This window comes from Pogoniulus pusillus, chromosome 13 (genome assembly GCF_015220805.1).
Source record: "Pogoniulus pusillus isolate bPogPus1 chromosome 13, bPogPus1.pri, whole genome shotgun sequence".
Classification (NCBI taxonomy): Eukaryota; Metazoa; Chordata; class Aves; order Piciformes; family Lybiidae; genus Pogoniulus; species Pogoniulus pusillus.
The window spans coordinates 7518280-7545729 of NC_087276.1; the positions used below are offsets into that span (position 1 = coordinate 7518280).

At 42.8% G+C, this 27450-nt stretch overlaps 1 protein-coding gene across 1 annotated transcript; it reads left to right on the plus strand.

Annotated features, from left to right (window-relative positions):
* Positions 1-1272: 1272 nt before the first annotated feature.
* On the plus strand, positions 1273-26081 carry CPB1 (carboxypeptidase B1). The gene is made up of 11 exons (XM_064152884.1): positions 1273-1343; positions 1449-1524; positions 3564-3688; positions 6131-6230; positions 7743-7844; positions 8915-9016; positions 11703-11813; positions 12351-12441; positions 13555-13757; positions 24199-24283; positions 25859-26081. Exons 1-11 carry the CDS (start codon positions 1273-1275, stop codon positions 26044-26046), a joined length of 1254 nt encoding a protein of 417 aa, XP_064008954.1. The 3' UTR covers positions 26047-26081.
* Positions 26082-27450: the final 1369 nt, after the last annotated feature.

The following is a 27450-nucleotide window of genomic DNA, read 5'->3' on the forward strand; positions in this document are numbered from 1 at the left end:
TTTATTAATATGAGATGACTATGATGATATTTAATATTTCCCCACATATTATATCAGATGCTTGCATGCAGATTTCTGCAAAACAGCACAGGGTCAAAGAACATTTTCAAGATTATCTGTGTCTGAACCCCTTTAAGAGAAATTCCAGTCTTTACATATTTACGGATTCATTTAGAGTTTCCCTGTTGAAAACATCAGTCACCTCGGGACACAGCATCAACAGGCAATTAACATTGCATTTAATGCCAAGTACTCGTTAAGGAAAACTAAACAGATGCAAATGCAGTGGTGCAAGCACACAACTCGGGCAGTTTAGGCACAACATGAAAGGTAAAGCTAAAAACGCTTTTGTATTGTCATGTTTGATTTGATCTTGTCAACCTACATATAATGGCTAGAGTAGTGCTCAAATTAAAAGGTATCTCCTCTGATTTTTACTTAATCATAGAATCAACCAGGTTGGAAGAGACCTCCAAGATCATCCAGTCCAACCTAGCACCCAGCCCTATCCAGTCAACAAGACCATGGCACTAAGTGTCTCAGCCATTCTTTTCTTGAACACCTCCAGGGATGGTGACTCTGCCACCTCCCTGGGCAGCCCATTCCAATGAATCAGTGAATGCATTATGGGGAGGATATGTACAACTCTACTGTGACTAGAAATTTCTGCACTCCTAGTGCTGCAGACACTTGTCTAGTCAGTTTCAGTGAAGAGACAAATGATCAAGTGAACAAGATCAGTACTTCTCTCCTCTGTTAAAAGAGCTGGCACACCTCAACTCTGTTTCCTCTTCCTTTGTCTGAGTCTGCCCCACATTATTCAGGCAGCAGGGCAGTGCTGTGTGATTAAGACCAGTCGCACTGCAACAACTTCTGACAGACATCTATCACACATAAAGGAACAATAAAGTGTTATAAAGTTTGTGATACAGTAAGCAAATTATTACCCCCAAAATAATAATTTAGTTAAAATCCACATACAAAATAAAATAATAGAGACATTAAATTCACTTTCTTCTATGAAGATTTTATCCCACTAAAGTTGCAAGGTTATTTAGCCAGCCTGCCTTGAGACCTTCAGCTGTTTTCACAGGTGTGGAGTAAAGCACGTTTTATAAATAGTGTGCAAATAAAACAAGGCCAAGGGAATAATAATCTATCATCTGGCCAGTGCTTTGTTCTTAGGTATAAGTGATAAGAAGCAGGGCAAAAAGGATTATAAAAGCAGCCCAGATCTGAAAAGCTTGAGGGGTTTTTCCTTCACAAAAAAATATGTGGGCGCTCTTGGTTCTCATAGGTGCTGCAGCTGCTTCTGCTCACTTGCAGGATTCCACCTTTGATGGGTAAGAACAGACATCAGGTTTTATATTTGCACAATTCCTTCTGCAGGAGCAAAAGCATTCCACTGACTTACCTGTTCCAAATTCAACCCTTTCCTCCCCTTTCAGGCAGAAGGTGTTTCGTGTGATTCCACAGAACGATGAGCAGGTGGAAATCATCAATTCCCTTGCCAGCAACATCCAGGTAAAGAACTCGGGGAGGAGGCTAGATTGCATCTGAAAGGAACATTTCTCCTTTTGTTTAACTAACATACATCTTTTTAAGAAGAAAAAAAAAAGTCGTGCTGCTGAAATAAAGACAAGATCACTTCATTCCATTCAAGTCAGCTCGAGTATTGTTTCAGAAGGAACAGGACAAGGTGACAGAGCTAGAACTGTACAAATACATTTCAATATCGTTCTAGCTAACCCAGCCTGAATATCAGAATGCCCACCAGAGTTATTTTCATAGAGTAAGTGCATGTGAAATGATGTGGGGAGCTTTCAAGAATGTCTTAGCTAAAACATAGAAATTCCAACTATTCGATTTCTTTACCATTACAGGCAAAACATTTTGCTCATGTAAATAATCTAAAAATCCATGCTCCCCATACACTGAACTTTTGCTTGGCCTCTAGTCTCTCATGTCATCTTTTCTTCTCTGGCTTGCCTTTAAAGCTTCCTTTCTCTCCAACCAAGCCACATATTTCCTAGTGACCTTGATGTAGATATATGATGACACAATGACATGAGGAAAAACAATAAAGACAGAAAATGTGTTTTCAATATTTCTCTTGAGCTTTGATGTTGTAAAATAGCTGTTGGTGGAAAAGACACCATTATCTGTAGGATGAAAGGATGGTATTTTTAACGAGGTACAGATGTGGAGAACTATCATCAACAGGCATGCTGGAACAGTATTAGAATATACTATTGGAATGGTGCTGCCAATATTAAGAAAATAAACATGCCATGCTTGTTTTTAACTGTGTGGCACAAAGGGATTGTTTGCTTTCTTTTTTCTGTTAAGCAAAGTTCTCTGGGCTGCCATTGTTATACAAAGCAAAGAGTCAGTAGTAGTATACCCTGAAATAGTCAGCTCAGTTCTGAATACGCCTACCACTCCCAATTTCCTTTACATTCATGAGATGAGAGGCTAAAAAGGCAGACTGGCAAACCAGCTTTGCTCTCTTTGGCCCTTAACAGGGCACTAAATCCAGGTGCTGGAACATGTCCAGAGAAGGGCAACAAAGCTGGTGAAGGGTCTGGAACACAAACCCTATGAGGAGAGGCTGAGGGAGCTGGGGGTGTTTGGCTTAGAGAAGAGGAGGCTCAGGGGTGACCTCATTGCTGTCTACAACTACCTGAAAGGAGGCTGTAGCCAGGTAGGGGGTGGCCTCTTCTCCCAGACAACCAGCAATAGAACAAGGGGACACAGTCTCAAGTTGTGTCAGGGGAAGTATAGGCTGGATGTTAGGAGGAAGTTCTTCACAGAGAGAGTGATTGGCATTGGAATGGGCTGCCCAGGGAGGTGGTGGAGACACCGTCCCTGGAAGTCTTCAAGAGGAGACTGGATGAGGCACTCGTTGCCATGGTCTAGTTGACTGGATAGGGCTGGGTGCTAGGTTGGACTGGATGATCTTCCAACCTGATTGATTCTATGATTCTTTGTCTGGAAGCTGACTGGCAAAAATACATGAGATAAGTAATAGCACTGTCATTTGTCCACCCTGAACTAAACATCTTCCAAAGACACAGGCTCCTCGTAGCAACTTTAGTGAACTGAGCCTTAAAAGCACTCAGAGAACAGTTTCCTCCAGCAGATAGGATTCACATAGTGTCCTCCTGCTGCTGAGTCAGGAGTCTGCTTGTCTAATGCTTACAGGCAAACATCTCCAAAGAAATCTGTACAAAGAATGAAAGAAGTTGTCAATATAATTACAGTGAGTATCACTCTGTGTGTACTCAGATACTGCAGAATATTTGGCATTTGTGAAACTGTCACTGCCATCTCCAGAATTCTGCCACATAAACTCCAAGGCCTGATAAAATCTTTTTAAACAATTGCAGGTTAAAATTCAGGTTGATAATTCTGGCAAGCAAGGTCAAGTCTGTGTAATAGGATAAGAATGGATTTTGGCATATTAATCACAAGCAAGACACCTAGCACATAGGCATCCACCTAAAAAAGACATCCATATGGATGCATTTATTTCTTTATGTATCCATCTGGCCCTCTTTCAGGTTGACTTTTGGCAGCCAGACTCTGTCACGCTGGTAAGGCCAAAAATGCAAGTTGATTTCCGAGTTGAAGCTTCCGAAGCTTTTGAGGTTGAAGATCTTCTGAAACAAAGTGGTCTGGAGTATAGGTAAGTTTGTGCTCTTTGAATAGAAGATTAAATACTAGGGGGAAATGTGTTTGATATTTTCATGTTGGTCAACCAATCTTCCTGTCATAAAATTTATCTCTGCTGTGGATGCCTAGACAGGATTCAGCTTTCATATGGCAGTTCAAATGGACTGTGTGAAAGGGGTGATTTGAAATGTTGATAGACATAAGAGATGGAAAGCAAAGGCTTACTACCAGAAACTTCCTCAAGGTGAAAGCTCCCTGCAGTACACACGGCTGGAGCACAGAAGGAAAAAAAGTCCTCATTAAAGACAAAAGGCAGCTAAGGCTGAGAAAGAGACAGAAAGTACACCAGAGAGGTTTGTATGGTAGTATCAGAGAACTGAAAACAGAAAAATGGTGGACCCCAAGGGACACCATGAGAGGCTCCTCACACAATTGCCTGAACTGCAGAATGATAGCCAGAGGAGCAAAACTGGTGACAAAAGAAGACAGCTGCCAAGTAAACAGCCAAAGGAGTGTGGAGAACAGATTCCCAGGACATCCTTGGGCTTACTCAAGTCACACAGCAGATCCATGGCAATGATTTCTCCAAAGAGGGAACTCTTAATTGATAAAAAAGGTAAAAAATCACTGAGTTTCCACAATTGATTACAACTGCAGTGTAAGTGGAAGGAAGAGGCCACACTGCCACATTACACAGCCACACTGCCACATTACACAGCTCTGAGAATGGAAGAACTGTAGTGAACAGCACTAATGAGAGAGCAAGGAGAAATGAGCAAGATCAGGCAGTTGCATGTGTTTCCTATCTTCCACTCCTCACTATGCAAGCATTAACAGAGGATGAGAAGTTGACTTTGGGCTGGAGTGGAGTGAGGTTGTTTGTCTTCATTTGTTCTTTAGCTCTACTTGAGCACTGAAATTGGCTCATGCCAGCTTGATTATGAGTGTTTTTCAATGCAGAGTGGATATTTTGTCTATATCAAGCACTCAGACACAGAAGGTCAGTATACTTGATCAAATTCTCCTAAGTTCACTCACCTGACTGGAGAGTTTTTGTTTCTCAGCCTCATTGTCACTGCCCCTAGACAGAACTCCTTTATTGGACCCCACACAGTTCTCATGAAACATAACTTCTATGATCTGCTAAATACAAGCATAATTCACCCCTTAGTTTACTGGCCTCGTGTTAACCATGTAACTGAGGGAAGAGAACACAAAAACACTCTAGAAGAAATCATTTTCAATAATGCCACATCCCCCACACAGAGAGCACAGGAATCCAACTGCAGTGGAATTTCCTCTTCGGCAAAGGAGGAGTTACTCTCTGTGTGTTAGTTTGCCCTGTAATATTCATGAACTTGTTCAGGTCCCTTGCACAAATCTTTTGATTGCAACAAAGGCCATAACGTCTGGAAGGGATCCCTGACAAACTTGAGTGGAGTGTCCTTGACAACCCAAGCTGTTACAGTTCTTTTGAAGTGTAGCTGCAGTGCCATGGCATCATGTCAGTGTAGTCGTTTGCACTGTTTGTTCTGAAGGCTGGTGGTGCCTCATAAACTGGCCTCCTGCTCATCTATCCAAAGCACAAATGGATCAAGGACACATCCTGGTGACTAAGATTTGTAAGAATGTTAAGATGAGCACTGGAAAAACAAGAAGATTTCATTTTTTGATAGCCAAGGTCAAAATAGAAGCAAAAGGTCCTCAAGAGCATGCTTGGTGAGCTGTGCCTTAGTGTTAGCTTGAGAAAGATGAAAAGGAGAGACCCAACCAATCCAGACAGATCCAAGCGATGCACTAAAGCAGCTTAGAGGATGGATGATGACACCTACAATAGAGCTGTCAAACCACACCTAACCTTTGGAAGCTTGCTTTGACAGAAGATTTCAGCAGGCAAACATCTGCATGGGAGTGTTATACTGTTGCAGACCAAGTCTACTCCAGTGCCATAAATTCAAGGGAGGGCCTTTTTCCTACTGAGGTGTTCAAGGCCAGGTTGGACGAGGCCTTGAGCAACCTGTTCTAGTGGAAGGTGTCCCTGCCTATGGCAGGGGGTTGGAAGTGGGTGATCCTTGAGGTCCTTTCCAACCTAAACCATTCTATGAGTCTACGAATATGGCAAGAGCAGGTAAACCCAGAGCTCATTTCTCACACGCTCTCTTTCAGCATTACTGTTCTTCTTGGAGCAAACTGTTGCCATCATGGGGGTTTGTTACTATGGGAACAAGTCGGCAGCTTTTAATCAGGAGGAGCCTGATGATTGTGTCAGCAAGGGTGAAGCAGGTAGTAGGTTGAAATTTTAACCTAACCTATCTTATTTTCAAGTATACAAATCAATCTTGCCACACTTCACTCCATAATCCATGCAGCCTTTATTACCCAAAATGTCTGTCTGGTCTTACTTGCCTGCGAGCAAACTGTTTCTCCTCATGCCTTTGGTGATGCCTCACTGCAGGGTTCTGATTGCCGACCTGCAGGCTGCCCTGGATGCCCAGTTTGACAGCAGAGCTCGCACCGCTGCACACAGCTACGAGAAGTACAACGACTGGGAAACGGTAAAGTCGAGAAGTTTGCCACTTCATCAGCTCAGTCCCTTAGCCCCTCTAGTCAAAATAGCTTCTGATACACTCCCAGCCTGCTTCCATTTCCCCCTTCTGTTCCGTACATGGAATGAGTCCAGAGGAGGGCCACGGAAATGATCAGGGGGTTGGAGCACCTCTGCTGCAAAGACAGGCTGAGAGAGCTGGAGGTGTTCAGCCTGGAGAAGACTCCTGAGAGGCCTAATAGTGACCTGCCAGTACCTGAAGAAGGCCTACAAGAAGGGCGGAGAGGGACTGTTTACAAAGGCCTGCAGTGACAGGATGAGGGGCAATGGCTTCAAACTAGAGAAAAGCAGATTTAGATTGGATGTTAGGAACAAGTTCTTAACCATGAGGGTGATGGAACACTGGAACTGGTTGCCCAGGGAGGTGGTTGAGGCCTATCCCCAGAGATCATAGAATCACAGAATCAGTCAGGGTTGGAAGGGAGCACAAGGATCATCTAGTTCCACCCCCCTGACATGGGCAGGGACACCCTACCCTAGAGCAGGCTGGCCAGAGCCAGATATTCAAGATGAGGCTTGAGTGGGGTCTGGGCAACCTGATCTAGTGGAGGATGTCCCTGCTTGCTGAAGAGGGTGCAGACCTATATGACCTTTGGAGATCTCTTCCAACCCAAACCATTCTATGATTCTATGATCACAAACCCTTCAAAATATTTTTCCTCTTCTCCTTTACTGCTACTGAGTTAACCTGTATAATCCAACTCCCTACATCTACTTCTACTTCTGCTCCCAGTGCTGCAAAGAAACTCTGGCACAAGACCTATGAGGAGAGGCTGAGGGAGCTGGGGTTGTTTAGCCTGGAGAAGAGGAGGCTCAGGGGTGACCTCATTGCTGTGTACAACAACCTGAAGGGAGGCTGTAGCCAGATGGCGTTGGTCTCTTCTCCCAGGCAACCAGCAACAGAAGAAGGGGACACAGCCTCAAGTTGTGCTGGGGGAGGTCTAGGCTGGATGTTAGGAGGAAGTTCTTGCCACAGAGAGTGATTTGCCATTGGAATGGGCTGCCCAGGGAGGTGGTGGAGTTGCCATCCCTGGAAGTGTTCAAGAAAAGCCTGGCTGGGGCACTTAGTGCCATGGTCTGGTTGACTGGATAGGGCTGGGTGCTAGGTTGGACTGGATGATGTTGGAGGTCTCTTCCAACCTGGTTGTTTCTGTGATTCTGTGACACAGCTTAACAAGAAAAATAGTTTCCTTTTGTGAAGAGAGTTGGAGAGGAACAAGGTTATAACATTCAAAGGGAACTGCAATCCACCAGCCATATTCTAACGATGGGTTTAGATAAATTCATATTATAACATCTTAATTCAGACATACAGCTCCAGTGCAAGTATGAATTCATTCCTGGAAATCCACAAACTCTATGAAATATTTGCTCAAGTTAGACTTGGCTTGAAGGCTGCAAACTAATTAGTTTGGACCTGAGGGAAAGAGACATCACTAAATTTAATCTCCCTATTAACCAGATAGTTGCTTGGACTGCTGACATTGCTGCTCAGAACCCAGATCTTGTCTCTCGCAGCGTAATTGGGGAAACATATGAAGGACGACCAATCTACCTTCTCAAAGTAAGTGCTTGGATTTCTCTGTGCCAGCCTTTTCCTCTACTAACCACCACAAGGATATGATGTTTATTAAAACACTAGTGACCCTAAGATGGCAATATACACTTCATCAAAGATCTAATATATTTTGTTCTCTATTACTCTGGGGTTTTGATTTGGTTTGTTTTTCTTTTAAAGAGGCATAATGAATTATTGGAAGGTTCAAACATAAATTCAGCCACAATCCTGAGAGATATCTGAGTGATCATCTGCTGTTGTTTGTAAACATATTTGCTCTAAAAGGATCTATAAATGTCAGTCTCTCTAGCAGTAAACAAGAACTTATTTTGTATCTTCACGAGATGCTGTTTTTTGCTGGGATAGAGTTAATTTTCTTCACAATACCAAGAAGGGGCTATCTTCTGGATTTGTGATGGAAAAAAATATGGATAATTCAGAGATGGGAGGCAGTCAGCAATTAGCTGCCAATAGGGTGTGAGAGAGGGCGGTCCAGGTGCTGCTGGCTCTCTCTCTAAGGACTCGTTAAGCCTGCCAGCTTGCGCAAAAAAGTGCCAAGTGGGGAGAGCTGTCCAAAGCAGGGACTGGATAAAACCACCAGCCATACAAAGGTAGGAGCCATCCAAAAGTGGGGATGGTCCAGTCACAGCAGGAGCTTGTCTTTTGCAGTGGCAGGGGACCCTCCAGACAAGAATTATCAAGGTGGGAAGAACCCTAAGGTGGGAAGAGCCCCAAGACAGGAACCCTTGCTCTATTTATCCCTTTCTCCTAGACAAAGTGTCCATTTACCATTTACTGGATGTGAAAACACAGCCAATCACCAGCCTGATTTCAGCACAGGCATCAGCATGGGTCACCCTACGTGCAGTAAGGACCCTTTGCTGCCCCCCTTCAAGCCTGGCAGGCACAGACAGGGAGAAGAGAGGAATCTGGGGTATCCAGGACAGACTTAAATTTAATGAAGGAATTCCATATTTGTATAGAATTTTACTTTTTAGGTTAGGAAGCTGACTGCAGTGTTCTGCTTCCAAACATTTTGTTCAAGGTCTGCTTTTCTTCTTCTTTGTTTTTCTTAGGTTGGAAAAAGTAGTCCAAATAAGAAAGCCATCTTCATCGATTGTGGTTTCCATGCAAGAGAGTGGATCTCCCCTGCTTTCTGCCAGTGGTTTGTGAAAGAAGTCAGTAAGCTTAATGATGAAAAGCTATTTTGTAAAATGTCACTGTGTTTAAGAAAATCTTAAGTGAGCAGAAAGACCTGCATCCAGTTCTGGAGTCCCTACTAAAAGAGGGATGTGGAGATGCTGGAGCGTGTCCAGAGAAGGGCCACTGGGTTGATTAGAGGGCTGGAGCACCTCTGCTATGAGGACTGGAAGAGTTGGGGCTGTTCAGTCTGCAGAAGAGGAGGCTCCAAGGTAACCTTATCATGGCCTTCCAGAAGGGGGCCTACAAAAAAGCTGAGGAGGGACAATTTTAGGCTATCAGGGAGTGACAGGACTAGGGGGAATGGAGCAAACCTGGAGCTGGGTACATTCAGACTGGATGTGAGGAGGAAGTTGTTCAGCATGAGAGTGGTGAGAGCCTGGAATGGGTTGCCCAGGGAGGTGGTGGAGGCCCCATCCCTGGAGGTGTTTAAGGCCAGGCTGGATGAGGCTGTGGACAGCCTGATCTAGGGTAGGGTGTCCCTGCCCATGGCAGGGGTGGTTGGAACTAGATGATCCTCGTGGTCCCTTCCAACCCTGACTGATTCTATGATTCTAGTATATAATAATCAAATTCAAGGGCAGACCAGAAGGTATCTGAATGCACATCAGAACTTCCTACAGCATCAGCTGCTGTGCTCCCTGCAACCAGCTTTACTCAGTAAGAGGCAGAGGGGGTGCAAACTTACCCTCAGCTAAGCACAGAGCACACTAAGGAAACGTACCCAGGAGTGGAGAAAGGCTATAGATGAAGCTCCCTAAACTCCACCCAGGAAGAAAGAAATGCATATGCTTCCCTTTGAGCTGCCACTTTCAAGCTGTACAGAATAGTTGCTAAAACATGAAACCATATTCAGGGAAGAGCTGCACAGGTAAAATTAGCTTCACTTCAGGCTGGGATGCTTTGGGCCTTGAAATAAACAATTTTATCTCCTTTGTGCTTTCCTTTTCCTCACTGCCAATATAAAGCAGGTGGGAGCTATCAAATGCTGCACAGCCTTCTCTACACAGAAGAGGTATATTCTCTCTAAGCAGGGGAGATCAATGAATTTAGAAGAATGACTCACTGATTGAATCTCAAATTTAGTAAGAATTCCTGCTGTAAGATTAAAAAAACAACAAGCCCAGAAGCAGAAGCTGGGATTTAAAACCCAAGTGAAGGAAAGCCAAAGTACGTGAGTGAGCCACACTGGCAGAGGCACTGGTGCCAAGTACAATCTCAGTCTTATCAGACAGCCATGCGGTTTTGTGTAGGGAGCAGTGGAAATTGAAAGTGACATCTCAGTGGAGTCAATGGGAATGTGATTTCATTATCTCCTAATAAGGCTGCAGACAGCATGTGCTACCATTTTTCTCTTAGCAATTCACGTCACTACAGCTGTCATTTTCACTGTCTGGTCACTTAATTCATGGCTATACCTGACACCAGCAGTGGCTCTGCTCAGTAGATCCAAGTGTGGATAGGCACAAGTGCTTTAGAAGTGCAGTTCTCTGAGCACCATCAGCGGTTCACTTGGGATTGCTTCTAGACATAAAAGCAAAACCTAGAGAAAAACAGGAGCAAGACAGACTGTTATCTGTATCTCAAAAAACACCCCAACACCCCAAACAAACAAAAAGAAAAGCCTAAAGCAAGCATAAAACTCCAAAACATGCAGAAGTAAGTTCTAGTGATTCTAGATTCCACATCCAACCTTCACACTTGCTAGTTACAGGACAAAAGGCATCTCTGTTGTGTTGGTACTGTCCCAGGTTGAGACAACAGGGTTAAAAATCTTCTGGGTACTAGAAGATTGGTATTCCTTATGTCTGTGAAGTATTTATGTGAAGGAAACATGAGCACAACACATTTCTTAGAGCAAATTGTCGTGATTGCTGCACTCTCCCTTGCCACTGATGAACAAGCTTACAAAGTGCCAGGCCATGGAAAGTCAGGGTATACTGGTTTATGGCAGGAGTCCTAATGTTTGTTCTTCAGTGTATGTGTTTGGGAAAGTGCAGGGAAAACTCTGCCTCCCTATAACTGTGTGCATTCACAGTGTTATGACTAGAAATGTGTAAAGGTGTTCTTTGGAAATATTCTCTATCATTTTGGCTATTGATGAAATTCCTTTGTACAACAGACACACAAAAAAGGGACTAAAGATTCTTCCTCCTCACATAAATCCAAACCTTTAAAGTGACAGGAAATAGGGAGAATTTAAGGACAAGACCTTTGCCCCTTCTGTAAGCAAAAAGCTAGTAGATGGAGATCTCTTACTGGTGATTTATTAACCTGTTGACAATCAACATTTCTTTACCATATAATTGATCTATAGGAATGAGATAGCTTCCTAACAGCAGTTTGGTTTGAGTAGGGTGATTGAGCTTTCCTCTTGGGAGTCTGTTGGATGATCAGTGCAATCAATTTGCTCCATGTAACATTACTTGAATGACATGTAGAGGGACCTCCCCTTGGAACATCCAGCCCAGCACTGGCAAAGGCCATATTGCCTGGCCAGCCAGGACAGTCAGTGTGTGTAACATCACAGAGCAGCCATCTGACACAGTGCAGTGACCTGGATGACACTGCCCACCACATTTATTAATTCCAAGCCTTTAAATAGACAGAGGAGATGCAGACCTATGAATGCATTATCAGCTGCTTCCACTTCTCTCCAACTAGGCTGTTGAGACCTATGGAAAAGATACTGCCACGACCACACTTCTTGACAAACTGGACTTCTATGTTTTGCCTGTCGTGAATATTGATGGCTACGTTTACACTTGGACAACTGTAAGTACACACCTCCTGCTCAGGAAGAGTATTGCTGGAAAAGCCACCTGTTAGAGCTTTCTCTTAGGTGTCTAGAGAAGGACAACAAGGCTGGTGAAAGGCCTGGAACACAAACCCTATGAGGAGAAGCTGAGGTAGCTGGGGTTGTTTAGCCTAGAGAAGAGGAGGCTCAGGGGTAACCACATTGTTGTCTACAACTACCTGAAGAGAGGCTGCAGCCAGGTGGGGGTTGGTCTCTTCTCCCATGCAAGCAGCAATAGAACAAGGGGACACAGTCTCAAGCTGTGCCAGGGGAGGTCTAGGCTGGATGTTAGGAGGAAGTTGTTGGCGGAGAGAGTGATTGGCATTGGAATGGGCTGCCCAGGGAGGTGGTGGAGTCACTGTCCCTGGAGGTGTTCAAGAAAAGACTGGATGAGGCACTTGGTGCCATGGTCTAGTTGACTGGATAGGGCCAAGTGCTAGGTTGGACTGGATGATCTTGGAGGTCTCTTCCAGCCTGGTTGATTCTATGACCTGTGTTTCACTGCTCTGTTTCAGAACCGCATGTGGAGAAAGACACGCTCTAAAAATGCTGGTAGCATTTGCATTGGTACAGATCCCAACAGGAATTTTAATGCTGGCTGGTGCAGTAAGTGTCATCTGAAAGTAGCTGCAAGCAATTGCACAGAGCTGCAATAGGCAAGATAATTATTAATTTTCCCTATCTGGTGGTAGGCCCAAGTTAAGCTTGAGTGAGAACCACCAGTATAGCATTGTGGAGCAGCTTGTGTTCAATTTCTGGAGCAGTTTTGGGCACAAAACAGACTTTGGTTACTAATGTCATCACAGAGAGAGTGATTTGCCATTGGAATGGGCTGCCCAGGGAGGTGGTGGAGTTGCCGTCCCTGAAGGTGTTGAAGAAAAGCCTGGCTGAGGCACTTAGTGCCATGGTCTAGTTGACTGGATAGGGCTGGGTGCTAGGTTGGAGTGGATGATCTTGGAGGTCTCTTTCAACCTGGTTGATTCTATGATGATTATATGATTCTGTGAACATATAAACACACACATATGTCCAAATATACACCCTGACATACATACACATTACATATATATACCCCCCCATATACACACACACACACACACACACATATATGGGCTGTCCAGGGAGGTGGTGGAGGCACCGTCCCTTGGGGTCTTCAAGAAAAGACTGGATGAGGCACTCAGTGCCATGGTCTAGTTGACTGGATAGGGCTGGGTGCTAGGTTGGTCTGGATGATCTTGGAGGTCTCTTCCAACCTGGTTGACTCTATGATTCTATATATATATAAGCACCCCAACTCTATGAGTTCAGAATAGAAATGAGAAGAGTTTTCTTTTGGCTTATTTCACTGAGTAGAGAGGGGCTTCTGCTGAGTGGTTTCTACTTGGCTGTTTCCTAGAAACAACTTGGAAAAGGGGCAAATATGCAAAGAGAGGACTGGTAAGCACTGAAACAAAATCACTGTCCCAAATCACTTACCTAACACAGAGCTTTCCATCAAGACTCATATTCTTCCAACTATGCACACTGTACAGAGCATATTTAATGCTGTGCCAGGTTGCCCAGTGTCTTAACTATGCAATAAAACATCCTCTCCTCTGATGTGGCACGTGTGTCAGCTGGATGTCCAAGGCTTCTCTGCAGCAGTGGTACAACAATATTCTTCTCCCGACAGCCACATTTTTGTCATTAAATACTGATTAGATTTCCCTTTCTTCCCAGCTATTGGGGCCTCCAAAAATCCATGTGATTCCACATACTGCGGCTCTGCACCCGAGTCTGAAAAAGAGACCAAGGCTTTGGCTGATTTTATCCGTGAACATCTTTCCACAATCAAGGCATACTTGACAATTCACTCCTACTCCCAGCTGCTACTGTTTCCTTATTCATACACTTACAAACTGCCTTCGGATTATCAGGAACTGGTAAGTCCCTTTGTCGTTTTGGCAGAATGAAAAGAATAAGTAAAGATCATTGCTTGCTATTTAGGTCCATTTAACTTTAAGCAGCTTCTTTAACATCTGGAAAGAAGCTGTACTGCCAGCTTCTGACAATACCTTGGGATGAGATTTAACAAGGCCAAGTGCAGGGTTCTGCACTTTGGCCACAACAACCCCAAGCAGCGCTATAGGCTGGGGACTGAGTGGCTGGAGAGCAGCCAGGCAGAAAGGGACCTGGGGGTACTGATAGATAGTAAGCTGAAGATGAGCCAGCAGTGTGCCCAGGTGGCCAAGAGAGCCAATGGCATCCTGGCCTGCATCAGGAACAGTGTGGCCAGTAGGTCAAGGGAGGTTATTCTTCCCCTGTACTCAGCACTGGTCAGACCACACCTTGAGTACTGTGTCCAGTTCTGGGCCCCTCAATTCAAGAAGGATGTTGAGGTGCTGGAACATGTCCAGAGAAGGGCAACAAATCTGGTAAGGGGCCTGGAGCACAAATCCTATGAGGAGAGGTTGAGGGAGCTGGGCCTGTTTAGCCTGGAGAAGAGGAGGCTCAGGGGTGATCTTATTACTGTCTACAACTACCTAAAAGGGCATTGTAGCCAGGTGGGGGGTGGCCTCTTCTCCCAGGCAACCAGCAATAGAACAAGGGGACACAGTCTCAAGTTGTGCCAGGGTAGGTATAGGCTGGATGTTAGGAAGAAGTTCTTCACAGAGAGAGTGATTTCCCATTGGAATGGGCTGCCCAGGGAGGTGGTGGAGGCACCGTCCCTGGGGGTCTTCAAGAAAAGCCTGGATGAGGCACTTAGTGCCATGGTCTGGTTGATTGGATAGGGCAGGGTGCTAGGTTGGACTGGATGATGTTGGAGGTCTCTTCCAACCTGGTTGATTCTATGATTCTATGATTCCAGTAGCAAGAACAAGGGAAACCGTGATGGCTTCGACATAATTTAAGGACAGGATAAGCTTAAGAGCCTTATTTAATTTCCACATACACAATGAACCTGCCACAAGATCAGGTTTTTCTACCAGCCGTGCTACACTGTGCAGCACTGCTTCTTCCTCACTCACGTATGTAGCCTTACACAGAAACATTATACCCTGCACATCAAGCTCAATAGATTGGAGTAACTGCTAATTTACTCCACTGGTATCACTAACAGCAGACAAGGATCTCTGCCTACCACTTCCTACTGAACCTTAGCTGTCACTGAGGTAAAGCAGGAAAACTCTGATCAGTACAGGTTCAGGGCAATGAGGCAGTTTTTGTCAAAAGCAGAATTAAAGACAGATACAATACAGGTAAAAAGTATCAGTTCTGAGGCTGGAATCAAACACTACTTTTATTTGGAAGAGGAGGATGAATGTGGTGTTTCAAAGGACAATGTCTTTCATTCATCCTAGAGAAAGGCCACATCCTAGGGCTATGTAAGTAAGACAAAAATAACCTATAGGGTTTTTGTTGTGGCTTTTGTTTTGTTTTGTTTTTTAACCCTTTAAAAAAAGAGAGAAGGGTGAAAACTAGTAAATATATATAAAATTTGCAAACCTTTTTTAAGGCCAAACCCCAATAACTGTGAATAATAACATGACTTCAGTTCTCTGGCATATTAGCAATTACAAGCTGTTGGCAAGGAAAACAACAGAGCAAAACAAACCAAACAGATCTCTTTCCTAGCTGCTGCCAAAAGTCCAAGGCAACAACACTGTGTCTTGCTTTGCTGTGCAGGTTTGACAGATTTATGAGTGCTCCCAAAGAGATGTCATGATTCTGAAGCACAAATACAAACTGGGGCCAAAAGTAAAGTTTCTTGTCAGATTTCTTTTTTTACAGTTTAAAAGAGAGAGTGAAATTAAGATGCAGATTTTATTTTCCTAGTGTATAACTCCAGAATTTTTTACTTGTAATTATTGCAGGGAACTGTGGTAAATTCTTGCCTTCGGTTTTCACACACGTTGCAGTTCGATCCAAAGCAATAAAACTGCACAAAACCCTTGAAGCTCCTTTGTTGTCAAGATCACACAGTTCCCATCTGTTAAAAATTTGCATGACATTCTGCCTAATCTTTTGAATCAAGAGAAAATTGTGATGAAACCTAACTAAAAGTCCAGCGTGTTTCTCACAGGATGGAAAGGGAGAGGTTTACATCCACAGCTCCTTTTTAAAGGAACCCAGATCAATAAGAAAGAACCTCTGTGCTTGTCTAGCTTCCCAAATTCTTCCGTCAAATGACAGTTTGATACTAGCAATATTTTACTCTAGCAAACATAAAATGTAATCAATCAGCCACACTAAGGTTCTGCAGTCCCTAAAACCTCTCTTATCCTGTTCTAGAGGAGGATTCTGCAATTACCAAGTGGCATAAAAAATAAACAGCTCAGCAAGGCAGGCTAGATATTTCTCTTAGTTCATTTGATTTCACTTTGCAAGTTAGTCTTTCCAATATCCTACATTTTAAATTGGGCACGCTGATCCCAGAGGGAATTCCATTATTTTCCACTACAAAGCATTCACAAATCTCACCACCATGACAAGGTGACCCTATGAGTGTTTTTCACATCTTAATTAAGGGAAAATATTTCCTCTATTGGTGATCCCAACAAAAAGACAGCAGGATCACAGAGGTGTAGCATCTGATTTTAACAAGGGAAGACTTCTTGCCAAAAATCCTTCTTTTGGAAAATGAGATCAGAGTATCACCCAATCAACATTGCCTGTAGTTGGGATAATTAAACAGAAAGAGCCTAACTCACCTCAATGTCAGTGAATTAAATAGAAAGACTGACTTCAAGAGCCTCTGGGTCAGGTTCGAAAGTGCAGCTTTTCAGGTTGCTTCAAGTAACTAAACCACCTTCATTTAAGCTGTGACTAAAGAAAAGTGAAGGTTTTCAATCAGTAATTGCACGTGCTTGCCATGAGACAGCTAAAAAAAGAAGGATTATTTTGTATTTTGATCGTTGTGGTTTGTGCTGAACAGTTTTGTCTAGGTTTAGAGAAATGCTGAAGAATGAGGATCTCAGCTTTTACTCTAAATTCTTTGGGCAAATAACAGGATCATAAATCACTCTGCAAATGAAGAAGCAAAATTTACAGTACCATTATCTTATCTTAGATGTTATTTTTACTCTGACAGATCTAATAAATGAAAGGAAAGATTTGCAATTTCTTATCTTTTTCAGCAAGCCACTGGACATGTGCTTAAACAAAACCCCACATGTCTGCTTATCATTAACAACATTTTGCTCCATTGCATTTAATTAAAGGCAGCATAATACCATTGGGCTTATGCTGCATTTCAGTGTTTGAGATATAGGAGGGCCCAAAGATTGAGTAATTGAGATTGATGACATAAAGCTTGCAGAAGAGAAAGATCTAGAGAATGTTTGTGCTTTCCCTTCCAGCAAGCGTACTGAACAGCTTGTCCTTGGGGCTCAAAACCCTCACAGCCTCAGGAAAGCACCAGTAGGTATAGAACTTTCTTTTGTTACTCAGGCAGAGCAGGGCACTCTTAAAATCACAGAAATCCTTTATGCACCACTGCATTGCTACAGCAAATCTCAAACTAGCTCAAAGTTACTGCCATCTACTTGAGTTTGGGATTAGAACTATCCCTCAACCACTCCCTGCCCTGGGCTGTACAACATGGTGAAAGCCATGTGTCCTGCCCACAACTTCCCACTCTTCTCCTTAGATGCAAGAGGATCTCTGAGGATCTCAAACCCCAGAGCTCACAAGGATTCCCCCAAAACTTTAACTTCCCTTATTCAGGGATGTTGTTTGGTTCTCCTCTATCCTTCTCTTCCCATCCCACATCTCCTCCCATTCCTCACCCCAGGTGTTGCATAGAACTTTCGCTGTTACCCAAACAGCACTTGAAAAACAAAAATAACAACAGCCAAGACAGGAAAATCTAGGTCAAGAATGTCTCAGAAGTTACACAATATCCTTGAGATGACACCCTGACACAAATATGTACTCCTTTTGGTGAATCACATGTTGCCTGCTTCATAATCCTCTTGGCTCATTCTTTACTATACCCTGGAGTGTTACCCGGCCCACAGAATACATGCTTGAATCTGCCTCCTACAGAGAGCAGAAGCATTAGCTTTTCTAATCAAAAACGTGCTTGGCAAGACCAGCATCTCCCCACACCCCAAAATATTCTTTTCATCTTTATTTTGCTGAACACATTTTTCTCCTCTTGCAATCAAAACCTCTGCATTTAATCACATTTTCATAAACAGTTCAGCCCACATTTTAAAATCAGTTCATATTTTGGCCTTAGCTTCCTATTAGGTTACCCCATGCTTTCCTCATTTTCAAGAGACCAATCCAGCATTATCAGTTCTTGTTTTGGCCCTGAACTACAGTTTGATAGAGCAAAGGAACGTGCATTGTGCCTTCCCCCCTCTCCAGGTTCAGTTCCATCTCTCAGTTAAACAATAAATTCAGAACCAAATACGTGCCTGCAGCCAGTTTGTACTCATTGTCAGGTTACTGTACATGTACTATCACAGCTTGGCAGGCTGCAGAATGCTACATTAATTTACAACCCAAGACAACTTTCTAGGCACAGGATTTCAGTTTTTATTACTTGAATGCATACTGGCCACATTGGTTGTTCTTTTTGCTGACCAAAATTCACTTTCTATGCTGGGTTTCTCCAGCATTTAATTTCCTCTTGAGTAATTAAGGTAGGTTATAGTAAAAAGTGGAGCTATGTCCTGCATTTCTGTAGCCTGCAAGCAATGTGTACTTTAAATAGATTGCATGACTGTGAATATTAGCCTGATTACTTCACCTGATGCTATCATTTTGGCAGCAAAGTCTTTCACTCCTAATTCTTTATCTGAACATGTTTAAGATATGTGAAAGCCTGTGAGAATTTTTGAACAGCATCAGTTCTAGGAGAAAGTCTTTCACTCCTTAGTCTTTTTCTGAACATGTTTAAGATATATGAAAGCCTGTGAGAATTTTTGAGCAGCATCAATTCTAGGAGATGAAATCTAGGAGATAGAAATACCAATGAAAAGTTGCAACCTATGCTGTTGCAGACTCTCTGTACTACTTGCTCTAAGTAAATACTGTGAAAGTCATCTAGGAAGCACAACAAACAGGGAAATGAGCAGAAAAGTAATATTTACAATCGACTTCACAACCCTTCCACTGAATTTGCCACAACAAAACTGCTCTGTACCGACAAGGATGGGTTTAGTAGCAGCACCATGAAGTTCCTGCATAAATCTGGCTGTTAGACAAAGAGTCTCTAACAGGTGTATGGTACACTGACCTTGACTCAGTTACACTGGAAACCCTCTCAACAGGGATCAGTTTCTTAAGCACTGTGTGAGACTGCCACAGAGAAATAGCCTTGCAAGGAAAGAAAAGCAGCAGCATACCAAAGTAATCCACTTGGCTGGATTCCCTGGACTCTTCAGGGACATGCCTCACTATGAGCAACAACAGAGTAGTGAACTAAATTACACACCAGTTGTGGACTCTTTTGAGAGCAGTCTGTTTTTACTGGCAAAACAAGAAGTCTCAGAAGTTTAGCTCCACTTGGCTAAAGCTAACTTTGCAAATACATGTTCAGGCTTTCATTACAAAGGAAACTGAGGGTCGCTTACGCAGCACATGAGACCGAGGTGAAGTGAAAATACAGATTTCAACCTCGGGCAAATCAGTTTGCAGTCCAGTGAAGGGAGAAAGCAAGAGGTCCAGCCAATTAGTGAAAAAGGCTTCTCCAGATGACTGTCAGACAAAGGGAGTTGTCCACATGCAGCAGCTGCATAATCAATGTCCCTGAAGTGTTTCGAAACAGCTGCAATTTGCTGGCAAATCCAGCCTGATGTTACACGAGTCAAACGAGGGAAACGGTCCCTAAAAATTTACCTAGCAACACACACAAAGTGCTTAGCCTGATCATTTATTTTGTTAGTCCAAAACTCCAGATGTGGTGAGAAAGAGAGGCCACTAACATACCTGTCATTAAAAGCTAATAATAGGTTTAAAGGTTCTGAATTATGTAAGGTAGTGGCAACTGAGAACACAGCTCTGCTGTCTCAGTGGCCCACGCACTCTACGCAAGATCAAGCAAAACATCAGTAATTGCTGTGCAAACACAGAGGGGTGACCCGCACAGGGAATTCCACCTTCTGCTGAAATCACCAGCTCTGCAAGTTCAGCTGCTAGTCAGAAGCTAAAAAGCCATTCTCTGCTCCCAGTTACAAGGTATTAAATTGGAGTTATTTCTAGGGCTTCAGGGCGCCGGTTGTTTCTCTGCTACTATAACCCTCAGCACGTTTTTATGTGTGTGTGAGAGATTCTCAAAGGTAAAAAACACCCTAAAAACTAAACTCCAAACAAACCACAACAATTCATTTGAGCCAACTGTGCAGAGAGATGTAAAAAAAAAAAAGATCCTTCAACACCAAAGAGTATCCTCAAAAGTCAAAAAGATACCAACCCTTCCTCTGGCAGCTGTATTCCACGTAACATAGAGGCTTGTAAATCTCAGCCCCTTTCCAAAAGCTAAATGTAACTTTCCCTTTTGGAAAACATAGGGCATTATTTATATGCATCTGCATAAATCTTCATGTTAATTCCTGGGTGATTTTGAGTCTTATTTAACAAACAGCAAGCAAGAAAGAAACCCACATTTCCCTCGTATTTTGGATTCATGCTCACAAGTATTAACTTTTGATTTTGTTTGCTCTTTGCTACTACTGCTATTATTATTAAGGGGTGACTGTAAGTAAAACAAAGGAAGAGAGGGAAGCAAAGGAGCTGCATAGATGAGAAAAGAGTTTCTGGAGAAACTCAAATGGAAAAAGGAAGTTTATAGCTTGTAGAGAAAGGGACTGGCTACTGGGGAAGAATGTAGGAACATTGCCAGAGAATGTTGGGATGCAACGATGAAGGTTAAGGCCCTCTTGGAATTAGATCTGGCAGAGGATGTAAGAGAAGGTCTTCTTCAAGCATATCAACAAGAAAAGGAAGACTAGGGAAAATGCTGGCCCACTGCTGAATGAGGTGGGTGCCCTGGGGACAAAGCATACAGACAAGGCAGAGTTAACAAATGCCTTCTTTGCTTCAGTCTTTACTGCTAAAACAGGAATCTGAGTCCCTGGAAGTAAGAGAGAAGATGGAAGGCTCGGATCTAGAAGAGTTAGATTAAGGATCATGTAGGCAAGCTGGAAACCCACAAATCCATGGGCCCCAACAGCAAGCACCCACAGGTGCTGAGGGAGCAAGCTGATTGCTAAGACACTGGTCATCATTTTTGAAATGTTATGGAGAACAGGGGAGGTTCCTGGAGACTGGAGGAAAGACAATGTCACTATAGTCCTCAGAAGGGGCAAGGAGGAGGATGCTGGATGTTGCAGACCTGTCAGCCTCACCTTCATCCCAAGAAAAGGTGATGGAAGAGCTCTAGAGGAAAAGATTATCAGGACTAGTCAGCCCAGATTCACTAAGAGAAAACCATGCTTGACCAATCTGGTGGTCTTCTTTTAGATTTTGTACTGTAAAACAATTAGGAAAGCAAATGATAGACATTCATAAATCCTAGACATCAAAACATCTGATAAGGTTTCATTTGATGATGAAGTCGGAAATGCTCAGTCACGTTTTTCACTCAGAGAGGATCATTTAAAACACCACCTTGATCTCCATCCTGGAGATCATTGAGGAAGTTGCTTATCTGGATTCCCAGCTCTTAACAGCAGGAGATTTCTACTGTTCTTTCCACAGATCTCTTCTTTTACACCTTCCTGGTCAATAACAAAAAAAAAATCCCTCAGCTAAAAAGATTTCCTGACATACTTTTTCCTGGTATTTGTTCTGGGATGATTTAAAGCCATCATCCGACAGAAAGGAATGCCCTCTTCCTCACAACCAGCAGCTCTGCTGTTCCAGTCTCCCTGTGATGCAGTTTATCAGAGAGAGAGCAGACACTAGTTACCAACAGACCTATGTCTAGCATCAAATTATCTTTCCAAATGTAATTTCCACTTCATGTGTATTTGGAAAGAGGAAGAATCCATTTACATTTTAAAACTCATGTACTATTCAGAGAAGACTTGGGTCAGTCTCGACTGTCAATCCAATGTATAAGCTAAAAATCACTGAAGATAGCAGGGTGTCACTAGCAGATAGTATCACCCAATCTCTACAATTCCCTCTATGTGGTAAAAAAACACTACAGACTGTAGAAAAATCAGCTTGTCCAGGAATTAAAACCAAAGCACCATAGAGAGCTCAGCTACACCAACTGCTCCGAATCCAAGCTTGTGAAATGCAAAGAAGCAACATTATTCCTACAATTGCTTGGGTTTGGACAATAGGAAGGTCAGAAACCAGTCCCCACATCCAGGTACAGTCAATGTGACACAGAGAAGGAAAAGCTTTCACCACTCTTTGGTCTGCCTTCTTTATATATATTTTAATGTGCTAAATGACAGTGAATTTCTGCAACCAACTCCTACAATCCTTGAGTGTTCCAAGTCCAACATTTGGGAGTATTATCCTTGAACGTTCCAGGTACAGTCAATGTTACACAGAGAAGGACAAGCTTTGACCACTCTTTGGTCTGCCTTTTTTATATATATTTTAATGTGCTAAATGACAGTGAATTCATGCAACCAACTCCTACAATCCTTGACTGTTCCAAATCCAACATTTGGGACATAATCCTTGAATGTTCCAGGTACGGTCAGTGTTACACAGAGAAGGACAAGCTTTGACCACTCTTTGTCTGCCTTCTTTATATATATTTTAATGTGCTAAATGACAGTGAATTCATGCAACCAACTCCTACAATCCTTGAATGTTCCAAATCCAACATTTGGGACATAATCCTTGAATGTTCCAGGTATGGTCAGTGTTACACAGAGAAGGACAAGCTTTGACCACTCTTTGGTCTGCCTTCTTTATATATATTTTAATGTGCTAAATGACAGTGAATTCATGCAACCAACTACTATAACCCTTGACTGTTCCAAATCCAGCATTTGAGAGCATAATCCTTGAATGTTCCAAATCCAACATTTGGGAGTATTATCCTTGAACGTTCCAGATACAGTCAATGTTACACAGAGAAGGACAAGCTTTGACCACTCTTTGTCTGCCTTCTTTATATATATTTTAATGTGCTAAATGACAGTGAATTCATGCAACCAACTACTATAACCCTTGACTGTTCCAAATCCAACATTTGGGAGCATAATCCTTGAATGTTCCAAATCCAACATTTGGGAATGGGATGACACTTGCAATTGTGCAATATAGTAGGCTTCCAGTAATTAAAAGTATTTTGATTCTGTAGGAGATGAGAAAGTTCTCTCACTTAACTAAGATTTTCTAAACACATTGTCCAATATGCCTTTTCAAGAATTCACTGGAACACGTGAAGCATTAAGTATGAACAAAGAATATTTGACAATATATCTTCCACTGGGAAGTAAGCCAAAGTATAACCTACAGAGAAAGAAAAGGCTTTAGGAAATTCCTGGAATAGCAAACCATTCAGCTGCAAGCTATAAAGAAAGATATGGTAACCCATTGCTTATTCTTATACTGAACATCTGCTTTCAGAAATGATTCGTATTTATCATCTGTTAGTAATAGCTTTCATGCTTTATTACCAATATTCTGTACAAGGAAGATCTGGAAAAGTCACATGTTCCAGAGAGAAGTCTGTAATTTTCCTTATGCAGACACACAAAGCTTCGTAGTACTACTGATGGGCCTGATCCAACCCTCACTCGAATCAGTGGGAGCTGAATGAGTCCCTCTGTGCACAGGAGATGAATCGAAATTAATGAGCCTACATATGGTTCCAGGGTAATTTATGCCTTTTCTGGCTGTTAATATTTATAGAACCTTAATCGGCTTCCACTTGTATCAGTGTTCAGCTCCACTGACCAAGCTGACTCTACTCTGAATTTATAACTGCATGAATAGAAGGGAAAGAAAGGTTATTGTATGTTTGCAATTTACTGCACGGAGTTATTACTACTCTCTAAGATTCTCTTATCTCTAGATACGATTCCTTATTTATTTTTAATCTCCAACAAGTTTATTCTAAGCATAGAAAATCCTTTTACCTATTGTCCTTCTACCTTTCCAAACCCTACTGGACCGTAGAGCAGGCTGTACATCTGCAGAGCAGGCTGTACATCTGCAGAGCAGCACACAGACTGCACTACACTCCATTAAAGCTTGGAGAATGACTTCTTTACTGATAAGCTTTTTGCACCACAACAGGACCAGCTGTGCCTTGTCAGCTGCTGACATCCAGACATTCTGAGAAATGAACAATAGGTTTCAAAGAAAAACTTCTCAAGCATGGCTTTTCAGTTTATTGTACAATGTATTTGCTTAGATTCACTCAGAAAGCTGAGTGAAGCTGTTCTTTCCTTGCAGAATACCATTGCTCGTGCTGCATCGGAACAGCTGCGCAGTCTGCATAACACCAAGTACACATATGGCCCAGGAGCTGAAACAATCTGTAAGTACTGGCCTAAATATACCATAGGAAGTGCTCCTGAGATCACCAAATGCAGTTTCCTAGTGATTCTTGTTCCTCTGTCACCCTCTCCTTTCTTCACATGCATTTACCCAGAGGTATTCATGCAATCTGTCATCTCTAAAATAGGGGATGATATATTCCTTAAGGATCCCAAGGAGCGTGTGGCCCCTTGGAAGGTGCAGTGATGTGATAAAGTGTTTAGGAGTTCATGTGCATAGCATGAATTCCTAAATCCTACTGTGATGGTTTGGGTGTTACTCATCCCCCAGCTCTTGTGAAAATCACCCAGACTAGACTCAGCTGAGCTGGAAATTGGAGTGAAGCTTTATATTTACAGCTTAGCATAATACACAAGCAGGTATTTTACAATCTATACAACTATATACAGAAATATACAAGTAAGAAAAGTAATACAGGAACACAACAGCCCTCCCAGAAATCAGAGTCCCCAGGGGGGGGCTCCCAACCACTCTTCCGCCTCCCTTCTACCCCTCTACCTTATCCCAGACTTTGCCTTATGTTCAAGGTGACTTTGGAGAGGTGGCCAGAGGGGTTAGGAAGCAGAGAGATCAGTTAGAGAGAGAAGTGCAAGCAGCCAGAGACACACAGCAATTCTATTATCTACATTTATGTACATAGACTTAAACACAAAACCCCAATCTCAGATTTTCTGCATTTCCAGTATCTCCAAGTTAAAGTGAAAAGCTGATGTGAATCCTAAAGAAGGGCTTCAACCACTCTAGCAACACAGATAATTACTTCTTTTGCTTTGCATTATAGCCTGAGAAATGTACTCATTACAATTACATCCTTCTATCCTTTTTGGGAACTCAGCTGACAGGATACAGCTTTTACAGTGTCAAAAGCCAAGCTGAGGTTGCCAAATCTATGTTTCTGGAACTTCAGTATCTCCTATATTTAAGATATCTTTACTCCTTTAAACATGGAGACTCTTTTCCCTAGTTCTCTTTCCTTAAATAATTGTAAAAAAAAATTAAACCCCGTTTCTCTCCATTTTTAGAATACTTATAGAGACTTTTCCCTCTTAAAATGTTTTGGCAATGCTTAGCAATTCCAGAGTCTCCTTTCTTAGCAAAAGACACTGCATTTGTTGTACCAAAGGACTGGGAAGGAAGGGTGCTGTTTGTCCAGAAGAAAAAGAGAGCTGATACACCAGATCTGCAGTTCTGTATGAACCTTAACAAGCTATCGAGTGACAGGGTGTTCCCTTCTGACACCAAATCTTTCTAAGCCCCAGGCAAGCATCCTCCTGTTCCTCAGATAGTCCTCCCAGTCTCCCCTCACTATCGATAAGGAGGGACCAGTTTAACCTGTTTACATTTGCTTGCATGCATCAGCTGGCCTGAAGCTCACGAATGGCCTAAAATCACAGAAGCTTTTCCATGGGCAGGAGAAAGCAATCAATTGACTGAATATTCCTTTTTCTCTGTCCTTTCTGCATTTCTGGCTACTGATGTGACTCCAAAGCACATCACATTTTGAAGCACAACCACGCTTTCCCAGTTCAGCTTTATTTCCTTTCTTTACCAACAGATGCTGCTGCAGGGGGCTCTGATGACTGGGCTTATGATCAAGGCATCAAGTACTCTTTCACCTTTGAGCTCAGAGACACTGGAAGATATGGTTTTCTTCTCCCTGAGTCTCAGATAAAGCCCACCTGCGAAGAGACTTTACTTGCTGTTAAATACATTGCCAATTATGTCCTTAACCACTTGTATTAGAGTGGAGTTACAAAAACTATTAAAGCAGGCTTTATGCAAAGGTGTCTTCCTTTTTTTTTTTTTTACTTCCCTAACAATTAAGATTTTTATTTCTCTTTACATAATGTTCTTATTCATATCCTTCAGTCATTATAGGTCAATAGAGCTACAAGTTTGCCAAGAGAAATGAGACCTTTTTAAAGGAAACTGGTACAGCTGGGAGGTTCTAAAAAGAAAGAGCACAGTAAGTTTAGTGAACTTAAGGTAAAGGCTGCTTTAGTGATTAAAATTATCTTTACACATAGCAGATAGGCAGAGCATTAGAACTTAAGACAGCCTGAATGCTAAGCCGGATGGCAACAGCTGGGTGATCCATACAAAGGCACTTTCATCCACCCATTCGTTGCCTTAATAGCAACAGTAGCAAGGGAAAGTTCACATCACCTGCTTTGAAAACAATGCTAATTGTGATGTGCTCTAACAGATCTTCTCAAAACCCACTCTGGATCTGCCCTTCACTGAAAACCAGTCTGGTCTGAGGTTACTGCTATTCCAATCTGACCTCAGTGCAGAAGCTTAAAATTACTGCTAAAGACCAAGACTTGATACAAACCACGTTGTGAACTACCCTGCATTTAAGGCTCTCACACTCACTACAGCATCATCTTTCAAAGTACTCTCAGAGTCCTGATACTTCCTGGGGCCCCACATGTTCCTACTGTCCTGAGTGGAACAATTGCTGTTTACAATTAAGTAAGTCAGGTGATAAATGATTAACCACTGATGTCATGAGAAGCTGCACAGAATCTTCCCCTCCCGATCCATTTTCTGTACAGGTAATGTGGGTTTGAGTGGGTCGGAGTGAGTGAGAGTGATAAATAGCCACTCTGGACATGCAGCTGCAGAAAATGTGTCTGGCATTTATGAATGGTGCTTAGAGCTTGAATAATGTGGGGCACACTTCACAAAAGATGGGGAAAAGCCCTATGTCGACACAGAACTTGACTGACCTCCCTGCCATTGCTGGAAGCTCCAAGCAGGAATTTCCACCGCTCATTGATGCTCCTGGAATTAGCACTATTTCTGGCAGGTCCCTACTTGATGCTATCAAAGCAGCCCATGCAACACATCTCACAGGGAAAATGCTTCTCCTAAGACAATCATCAAATTCAGACCTCTTAAAAAGGTTATAGGATAAAACCTTTTAAAAGGTTATATAGGCTATAAGGGAGTGACAGGGCTAGGGGGAATGGAGCAAAGCTGGAGCTGGGTACGTTCAGACTGGAGGTAAGGAGGAATTTCTTCACCATGAGAGTGGTGAGAGCCTGGAATGGGTCACCCAGAGAGGTGGTTGAGGCCCCATCCCTGGAGGTGTTTAAGGCCAGGCTGGATGAGGCTGTGGCCAGCCTGATCTAGGGCAGGGTG

Excerpts from the sequence above, each read along its gene's own strand:
- CPB1 (XM_064152884.1), top strand. The coding sequence starts at position 1,273 with ATGTGGGCGCTCTTGGTTCTCATAGGTGCTGCAGCTGCTTCTGCTCAC. Across the intron at positions 1,344-1,448 it reads CAGGATTCCACCTTTGATGG|GCAGAAGGTGTTTCGTGTGA; the intron begins GTAAGAACAGAC and ends CTCCCCTTTCAG. Across the intron at positions 13,758-24,198 it reads CTTCGGATTATCAGGAACTG|AATACCATTGCTCGTGCTGC; the intron begins GTAAGTCCCTTT and ends CTTTCCTTGCAG.